This window comes from Macadamia integrifolia, chromosome 5, assembly GCF_013358625.1.
Source record: "Macadamia integrifolia cultivar HAES 741 chromosome 5, SCU_Mint_v3, whole genome shotgun sequence".
In the NCBI taxonomy this organism is placed as follows: domain Eukaryota; kingdom Viridiplantae; phylum Streptophyta; class Magnoliopsida; order Proteales; family Proteaceae; genus Macadamia; species Macadamia integrifolia.
This window is the reverse complement of record NC_056561.1, coordinates 17,758,862-17,769,218: the sequence shown is the minus strand read 5'-3', so window position 1 is coordinate 17,769,218 and position 10,357 is coordinate 17,758,862. Positions and strand designations below refer to the sequence as shown.

At 36.7% G+C, this 10,357-nt stretch overlaps 1 protein-coding gene across 2 annotated transcripts in view; it reads left to right on the top strand.

Annotated features, from left to right (window-relative positions):
- The first annotated feature begins 6,656 nt into the window (after positions 1-6,656).
- Positions 6,657-10,357, top strand: part of LOC122078872 (AP-4 complex subunit mu-like) — a 29,818-nt gene continuing 26,117 nt past the window's right edge. The window contains exon 1 of one of the 2 annotated variants that reach the window (XM_042645055.1): positions 6,657-6,817. In XM_042645055.1, coding sequence (XP_042500989.1) covers positions 6,760-6,817 — 58 coding nt within the window. In that variant the 5' untranslated portion in view covers positions 6,657-6,759. The remainder of the gene's footprint in view (positions 6,818-10,357) is intronic. The other variant, XM_042645056.1, reaches the window with a different exon arrangement.

The following is a 10,357-nucleotide window of genomic DNA, read 5'->3' as shown; positions in this document are numbered from 1 at the left end:
TATTAATATATACTTTGCTGACCTTTAGGAAAACAAGAAGGGAGATGTAATTGGTTTAAAAAAGAGAGAATAAATTTTTTTAATCATTAGAAAACATGATTGTGAAACTAAGTCCAATTCATCCCAAATCTGATTATTAGATTTTCTTTTATTTTGCAATCAAATTCTGTGGATTTGAAAAGGAAAATAAAATTATTTAATAATATAATTATTAATAAATTATTGTGAAACTAACTCCAAATCATCCAAAATCTGGTTATTAAATTTTATCTTATTTTGTAACCAATTATAAGATTTTATTTTATTTAACCAAATTCTTTGGATTTGAAAGGAAAAATAAAATTACATAATAAGTGTATAATTATCAGATGGGTTGGGGTTCTTTGGTCAGACATCCCATGTAAGAATCTCTTGAGGGATATGTTTTGAACCGTTTGGATCTTAACAAATTAAATGTTATATGTTGATTTGGAATAATATGTATTGCTATAATCATATGTGGTAAAAGTTTTAAGTGGATTATATCATCGTGACACAAAAGTTTTTTTTTTTAATCAAATTTCACTTCCCTTCCCCAGTGTCCCTTGCAATCAAAAGAACTATCTCTCTTTTTGAGATAGATAGATTGGGTGTCAAGGGGGAGATCACATACATAGGGCATGTCTAATAGGTTAATGAGATGCCACTTTTGTTTAGGGAAATGACTACTTAGGGGGCACTTTTGTGTTTCACAACGATGTCCCAGTATAAAATTACAACTTTCTTATTAAAGTGTACTATAAAATCGTTATTTTTAATAAAGGGATTTTCTTATTGACACCTCTTAAGATTTCAAATTATTTGTTATCTTACTTTTTTACCTTTTTAGTATTGCATATATATTTTTTTATGAGGGTAATAGTATCATTTTACATGTGTACTAAAAAAATGTATATGATAATGATACCTTTTGATTTTTTTTTTTTTAATTTGTAAGCAATGACACCTTTGATGATGACATAATAATATTTCAATTTCAATTTATTATTGAAAACCCTTTTATACCCCTATCATGAAGAAGTTTTGGGAATAAGACAAGACATTTAAAAGATGTGTCATTCCAATCATTCCATAGGTGTATTTAGAACTTAACAACTTTTTTTTTTTTTTTGACGAACAAATATTTCATCATCAAAGGAAAGAAAACACATAAAAAGACCCTAAATAGAGGTGGCGGTGGAGGAGAGGAAAACAAAACAAATGATCAATCCTAAAGAAAGTGAGGGAGTTCTAAGCATAGAAAAGGGGAGGTCCCAAGAAACAACAATATGATTGTTCCTAATGGAAGCAATACAAGAAGAAAATACATTGGAAATAACTTGACACGTTTTGATTGTCCTTTGCCTTATTCTCAAAAGTCATTAAGTGAAATAAATAAAAGGGTTTTCAAAAATAATTTGAAAATGACATATCATTATCAAAAGATGTCATCATTTATGAAATATATATATATATATATATATATTAAAAGGTGTCATTGTCATTCACATATTTGAAGTTTATATGTAAAATGATAATAATTTTACCCTTATTAGAAGAAAAAAATGTGTACCATTAAAAGTGTGAGAGGGAGCAGCGCATGATGGGTTTTCACTAATAGAAGAGTAGGAGTTTGTATTTGCATGATTTAATAAGACCATTTTCAAATCAAAAGGCATGGTGACATTCCACTCATAATGGTCGTCCAGGACATTAAAGACAATATTATATCGATCATTTTCAGTAAATTGAATTTGGAAAAATCTTGACTTTATATCAAATTTCGAAAAGATTTGGGATTCTAAAAGTATAGTAATCAACTCATGTTTGTTTGGAAGGAGACGTGTTCCACTAGAGACATTTAATTAGATAGTAATATAATTTTATCATGATCACCTTGAACAAATTTAGTCCTCTATTGAATTTTAATACCTAATAATTTTAAGTTGAAACTAGAACTTTTAAGATAAAGTGTTTTATGAGGAGGGAATTTTCTCCAAATTCTATTATTTCTTTCACCTCTGCATGATTTGTTCTAACATTTTTATTGATGCTATTCTAGTGTGGGAGGGATATATAATTTACTTTAGTTATTCTCTTATTTCTTGTAGACTTTCAAGATCCTCATATCTTAGATACTACAACTAGTCTCATAAAAACTTAAAATGAAATCCGATTATCTAAATATAGATGTAACTTGTAGAATTTATTATAGAGATTTAAATACTCTTTCACTTCAAATTGTTACTCTCCTCAAAAGAACCACACATTAATGTTTCATGTTAACTTGTAGCATAAAACTATGCAAGAAAAAATGTTTAAGATGAGGTACAAATACCTCGTGAATGGGTTTCCAATAAAGAAATTGTTACATCACATCCAAACCTTCTTCTTGAAGTTGAGATAATTATTGGTGGGGTGAGAAATATATATATATATATATATATATATGGGAAGTGTTTCTTGTGGGGGAGTGTGTAAAGTCTAATGAAAGAGCACAAGAAAGTATCCATAAAAATGTCATTTTTCATTTCATGGGGGGGGGGGGGGTTGGTCATTTTGCCCCCATGTGTTTGGACAAAGGGCCACACTCCATTCTACCTAATAGTGTGTACTTGCGCCAAGACACATCGAGTGCAAAACACCGTGTTGAATATGCTCGCACGTACCCTCCCATTGGTTGTGAGTGTTGGTGTGTATGTGCAATATTGGGTAGTGTTCTCTTGTCCTATATATATATATATATATATATATATAGGATAATGAATGAATGGAGGAAAATGATGCTCTCCCCATCCCTATGGAACCCAATACAACTCACCCCCTATTGATGCCCTTGTGCACCCCCTCATTAGCCCCCACGCCCTCGTTGGCACAAGGGCCACATGATCAAGGAGTGTTCGTTCCCCCATATACATGGAAATGTCTAGGCACACCACCAATGTACCATAAGGTAGTGTCAACCATGTCTATCTCTCTCTTTCCTCCTTTGAAATTACTCCCCTTCCCCTCTTGCATCATACTCAATCCCACATCTCCATTGATGCCTTTGCTAGCTTGCTGCGTATGGGCGGTGTGCTTATCCCTTGAAAGGCGATGTATCATTTGCATCAGTGTGAGGGCCAATGGGATGGCATGTAGAAGCATCAACATGAGTGAGATTTTCACCTTTAATGTGAGGTGGGGCAGTCATTTTGTCTTGTCTTTATAGAAAAAGAAGCTTGAAACGTGGTGTGGTTCTCGCACCCAGACACAAAAGAGGGTAAAATGACAATCTTGCCATTCATGAAAGGTTGAAATTGCATATCTGTTGATGCTTTCACATGCGTTCCCATTGGCCTTTATATTGGTGCATGTGTTATTTTGCCTTTTAGGAAACCCTCTACGCCTCCCCATATCTTCGAATCTTAATATTGTCTCAACCGTTCTCAACTTGTCTCGCTCTTAGGGTGGCCCTTCTACTTGACTAAGTAGTGTTCAACTTGTGCAATTGGTGTATGGGCTAGTGCATGGTGTGGTCATCTATAATATACTCCACTTCTTTAGTAGGTTCATCTGCAACATCTGGTGGTGCCCTCTTGGGCACATTTTTCTCTGGGTTGGTTTAGTCTAACTAAAAGTACTCAATAGCATGTACACACTAGCTTCCTGTGGCCAATGGGTGGTCAAGCACGGGCATCTTTAGCACGGTCTTTTTTACATCCATTGTGTCTTGGCACATGTACATGCTATTGAGTAACATCATTCTTCCTATATAGGAAAAGAGAACACTACATGTTTTGCGTGTCTTATACCCAGACATAGGTGGGTGTGAAAAAACCATGATTCATATACCTAGATGCCTCCGATGACCTCCTATTAGCCTATGCACTGTGCGTAGCGGTCATGCAAGTGGACATGGTTCTCCTGCACTTTTTTTATTTGATATATATATATATATATGTATATCTATAATGTTGGCATAGGGGCCACATGATCAAGGAGTGTTAATTTCCCCATATACATGGAAATGTCTAGGCACACCATTGATGTACCATAAAGTAGTGTCAACCATGTCTATCTCTCCCTTTTCCCCTTTGAAATTACTCCCCTTCCCCTTTCCCATCATACCCGATCCCATGTCTCCATTGATGTCCTTGCTAGCTTACTGCGTATGGGCAGTGTGCTTATCCCTTGAAAGGCAATTTATCCTTTGCACCAGTGTGAGAGCTAGTGGCATGGCATGCAGAAGCATCAACATGGGTGAGATTTTCACCTTTAATGTGAGGTGGGGCAGTCATTTTGTCATGTCTTTATGGAAAAAGAAGCTTGAAATGTGGCATGGTTCTCACACCCAGACACAAAGGTGGTAAAATGACCATCTTGCCATTCATGAAATGTTGAAATTGCATACCTGTTGATGCTTCCACATGCGTTTCCATTGGCCCCTATGTTGGTACATGTGCCACTTTGCCTTTTAGGAAACCCTCTTGGCCTCCCCCTATCTTCAAATCGTAATATTGTCTCAGCTCGTTCTTAACTTGTCTTGCTCTTAGGTTGGCCCTTCTGCCTGACTAAGTAGTGTTTAGCTTGTGTAATTGGTGTATGGGCTAGCGCATGGTGCGGTTATCTATGAAATATTTCACTTCTTTAGTCGGTTTATCTACAACATCTAGTGGTGCCCTCTTGGGCACATTCTTCTCTGGGTTAGTCTAGTCTAACTGAAGGTACTCAATAGCACATATACACACTAGCCCCCTGTGGCCAATGGGAGGGCAGACACGGGCATCTTCAACACGGTCTTTTTCATATCCGTTGTGTCTTGGCACATGTACATGCTATCGGGTAGCATCATTCTTCCTATATAGGGAAAGAGAACACTATTGGCCTATGCACTGTGCGTAGTGGTCATGCAAGCGGACATGGTTCTCCTGCACTTTTTATTGGATATATATGTATATATAATAATGTGGGCAAACTCTATGAAGCTGAATAGAATCTTGAAGGCTCCACTAACAGTCGGTGCTGTGGACTCATCTTCGCATGAGGACCTTGTGAGCCTCTAATATTATAATGGGAAAAAGAACGCTTCTCAATAGTATCGCATACACCCGAACACATGGGGAAGGGGAGTCAAGTATGTGCATCTTTTCATTGCTTGGTTCGTCTTCCCATGTATCTGGGCGTACGCAACACTATTGGGTAGCATACTTATATATATATATCGGAAAAAGAAGAAACCTAAAAGGTAGTGTGGCCCCTATGCTTAGACATAGTGGGGGGGGGGGGATGACCATGCCCACCCCTCATGAAAGCTGAAATTCTCACCTTAGTTGATACTTCTACTAGCGCTCCTTTTGGCCGCCATGTTGGTGCAAGAGGTATACTATCTATTAAGAACATTCTCCCACATATATATGAGGAAGTATTTCCTATGGAGGAGTACAGTTCCTACGTATGTGCAAGGACCAATGAGAGCGTACGAGAAAACATCCACAATAGTGTGATTTTCCCTTTCATGGGCGGACTAGTCATTTTGGGCCCCCATGTGTCTGGGCGAAGGACCACACTCCCCCACTAAAAATATTTTCCCAGTATATATAGGGCAAGAGAATGCTATCTCGAATTAGGAAAATTTTGATCATGGATTGATAAGAGTCGGGTTCAATTTGGTCTAATACATGAAAAAACCAAAAAAATCAATTAAAACTAGGGGTATCAAGACCTAAGCCGAACCGATAAGATTGACTAAAACTAATTGAAAAAACCCAAACGACCAAACCAAACCTTATTGGGCCAGTTTTAGAGTGAGGTATGATGGGACCGGTTGAAAATCGGACTGCATTGCACCGACCGATAACCAAATCGAAACCGAACCAAGTGAAACCGATAAAAAAAATCATTGATTATGAGATTATGGATATATTAATAGATTATCCATTGATTTTAATATTACTGAGATTTTTTTTTTTTTGTTGCAAGGGGGATTTGTTACAAACCAATGAATATGAGATTATGAATAGATAAATTGATTTGTAAATTACAACAATGCTTCCATTGATCTACTTGTGTATTATACAAAATTAATTGGATAGTTAAATGAATGATTTTGATTGTAGAGTTAATTTTGTAATTTCAATATTAATTATATTTTTAGTAATTAGTTATCCATTGGTTTCCATATTAGTTATCTTTTTCCTTACAATGATAAACAATGATTTTATTACAAACTCTATTTATCTATTAATTTTAGCATTAGTTATCTTTCACATATAATTTATAATATGAACACATTAAATCAATTTCCTATTATTTATATGTTTGACTTGGAGAAGATGATTTAAAGTGTTTTTACCGAATATTTCCTTATTACAAGTTATGAATATAAGATTTCAGTTTAATTTAATAAAACAAATCAATCTAAACTAGTAGTAGCTGATATTGTAAAATCGAAACCAGCCTGTCAAAACCAAAACCAAAATTGATCAAAAACCAAAGTTCCTTTAATGGTTTGGTTTTGGTCTCCTTCATTTTTAAACTGAAACCAATTCAGTCCGATCAAAACCGGACCAAACCGACCATTTGACACACCTAATTCAGACCAACAAAATCGGACCGAAACCGACCGTTTGACGACCCTTTTGGTGTATGTGCCAGAAGGAACGAGTTGATGACTAGTAATCTTCCTCTCTGGAGCGACGATCAGACCGGAGGGATCTGGAACTTGAGTTTTTCCTGTTCTCGTCACACAGAGAAGTCGGCATGATCTCGCAGTTCTTTGTTCTTTCTCTAAGGGGCGACAACATAGTGTTCCGTGACTGTAAGTACTTTCTCTGTTTCTACTCTGAATGATTTGTTCTAAATCTCATTCGAGCCGGTGATCCTTTCGAAGGGGATTTTGTAGATTTCGAACTCAAAATCGGATTTTGCGAAATTTTTCTGTAGAAATTTTCTTTTTAGCGGGAGATCTCTCAAAATCTTTTCTTCTTTTGTCTCTTTTCGTAATTTGAAAATTTTTGATTTCATGGATCATGGTTATGTTCATAAATCACCTTGGTCACCGAAGCTTGAATTATGAACGTCAAAATATGTAAAGTGGAAGATTACTTGGCATGCAAATATCTCTCCGAAAAACTAGATCTTATTTGCAGTTTAGTATGTTTTTTGCAACAACCAGCAATTGAACTTTTATATAACCACAATTTAATCCAATTCACTGGCCTATGACCGATTATCATAATTACCTGCCTCTAATGCTGAAGTATTGATCTTTACAATACCCACGTCAATCTTAACAAGTTTGTCTGCGTTGAGTGTCCTGAAACTCATAAGAGAATAAGTTCAAACTTCAAAAGAGAAGGGCAGTGGAGTAGGAGATGTCTAAACTAATGCACATCTTTAAGACCAAAATGGATGCACTTTGGTGAAAAACCTATTAGGGTCAATGATACAATTGCCACTCATGGAGGATACTTTGCAGATTAAATTGTCAATGGTAAAAATTCCCAATGCTGCTCTCTGCAGGAAGAACTGCACCAAGGAGGGGCTGCCCTTCACTCACACTCAGCTATATGCGAATCTTGATCCCTCCTGGCCATCAAGGGTAGCAACCTGAGAACCAAGTATAAAGACCCAAACCTTTCCCACCTCCATGATCATCCATCTCCAGTACCTACAGCAGTTATAGCTCTTTCTGAGAAACTCCAAAAGATTGGTAAATTGGATAAATTTCCCACTTGTTAAGGTTTCCTGTAGGAGTGGAAGGCCAAGATCTTGTTGATCCTTTTTCCATCATGTAATCTTCTACAATGGATGATTTGTCCACTATAATGTTGAACGAAAAGGTTGCCTTGTACACCACATAACTACATAAGTCATTCCAAACTTAAGTCCTGTCTTCATTACACACATTTCCCCAGATTTTTTTGACAAAATGGTCCCTAGTTTTCATAATACCTTTCTGTAAACTTGTGGTATGGCTAGAGCTTATCCCAACTTATTTATGGACCCATAGTTGTCACGGTGTCTAGGTGACCCAAGGTGTTGGTAGGGGCCTAGATGCAAGGTGACACCAACAAGGCTACCAAGGCACTTGGACGCCTAGGCGATGCCTTGACAACTATAAAAGGACCATATGCTTCTAGGTTTGATGTAGAAACTTATCTAGAATGGCGTTAGATTCAAGAACTTAAAAGTTTAAAGTCTGTCATTTTCTTGCAGCCTAATTTGTAGACAAAGAAAGTAAGAAACATGTCTGATTACCCAAATTATAATAAAGTTCCTGACGTAGATACACATGCTGGCCTGCATTATAGAAGAAGGAAGAAACTAGCCCAATCAACCTAGCATTAAGCTGATTAAGCTGGCTCAATTTTGTCCAGTTCTGGTTCTCAACAGTTCTCTACAGTAGGACATCGAACCAGCTTAGTAGGCATTATTATTCTATAGTTATTTGTCTTATTTAATGACTTCTAGAAGCCCTCTACAGAAGCCTTTGATCCAGCTTAGCAACAGCTTCCAGAAGCTCCTTTTTCTCTCCTGCGATCTCTCTTGTTGCTGTATTTTTGTCTTCTTGTAGTTTGATTGGTCAATAACAGTTTTGAGTGAAGAACAAGTCTTCTAGAAGAGCCTAGTATTGTCCTTTATTAATGTCGTAAGTGAGCAAGTTATTAGTTTTTAGTAGTTTTATGTCTAGGTCAATTAGTTTCTAAATTCAGTTTGTTCCCTTTTTTAGTTTCTTACTATGTTTTGAATCTCTACCCTTTAATATATCAAGGGTGCTTCTGTAACACAATTTACGCTTCATGAATGAATGAGCATTGCTTGCACTTTGATTCTTGGAGAGAATTGTTCAACAGCTGAGATAGCTGTGGGTGAGAGACCCAGGACTGAGAAAGTCCATCCCACCCACATCTATTGTGTTTCTCTTTGTTCTAACTTTGTGAGAGAGTGATTGAGAGTTAGTTTCAAGTTGATTGAAGACCTGAAGACCATCAATTACATCAGCTTGAAGATCAGCCAAGAACAGGGATCAAAGTCAGCTTTCTGTCAGGGTTTTGAGTGCTGATCGATTCTGGCCAGATCTCTCCAACTGTAAGTCCAAATCCAAAACCCTTTTGTGGGTTTATAGATCACCTACAGAGGGTCCTTCGACCTGCTTTTCAGCCCCATCTGGCTGCCATTTGCCAGCTGCAAGTTTTCTTCCAAAACCCCAGAAAACCTAGTTCTGGGTCAGATCTGCTGCTGTGTTACTGCAGTTGTACAGGCCTGTTGTGGGCCATATTTGGAGGATTTATTGACCTATTTTCAGGCTTCACTCGACCTGGTGTGTTAGTCCTTTAGACCTTTATTTTGTGAGTTATCAAATTGTTCTCAGTTCAGCCCTATTTTCCAGATTTGAGTGGTTCTACTTGGGTTCTTGATCTGTAACTTAGATCTGATTATGGTTTGGAGTTTATTTATTATCTGGGGTTGTTTACTTAGGTGAGTAACCTTACATCAGTTCCATTATGGCTTAGACTTATGCCAAAAGTATTGCAAGGACAGCCAATTTTTCAAATTTTTATATGTTGGATATTTATTTCGAAACTTGTTTTTATAACTTCCTGATTCCTTCAGGAAGTTTCCTCTAGTTGAGTTTTGGTGCAAATGTTGAAAATTAAGTCACAATGGCCAATACTTAAGATTTCAATTTATTTAGAGTCATCTTTTTCAAAACTTTGATATTGACATTATGAGTTGGAGAAAGCCACACTTTCTTGTTGCCTACCATTTCCGCCTAAAAAAAGGGAATATCTTAAGTTTGAGGGCTCAACCGATCTGATGAAATTCTTGCCATATTTGTCAAAGCGTCTAAGCAACCCAAGGTGTTGAAGGGGGCGTAAATGTAAGGCGATCAAGGTGCCTGCACCCGTGTGGGCGACCAAGGCATCCAAGGTGACCAAGGTGCCTGGACGCCTAGGCAACGCCTTGACAACTGTGATTCTGATATGAACAATTAGTGATCTATTTTTTTTAGTGAAGACAAAGTGAAATAGCTATTCCTTCTCATAAAAAAAAGCTTATTTTTTTTTTTTAAATTTTGACTACAGTTGTCTAGGCGTCGCCTATGTGCGCCCAAGCTCTTTCTTGGGTCTAAGGCGACAACACATCTTGTTGATACTTCACGAGTTCACATTGATTTATGTTTTTTGTTTTGTTTTGTTTTTAATCAATATGCTTATAGATATCCTATGGTTTTTTAATTATATGTTGGTTTTCTCATATTAGATCATTACTAGAATAATTATATCATATTGAATGGATATGGCTTCTATGTTGCAGATAAGCATAATTATGTAAAATGATTGTTGCTATATTA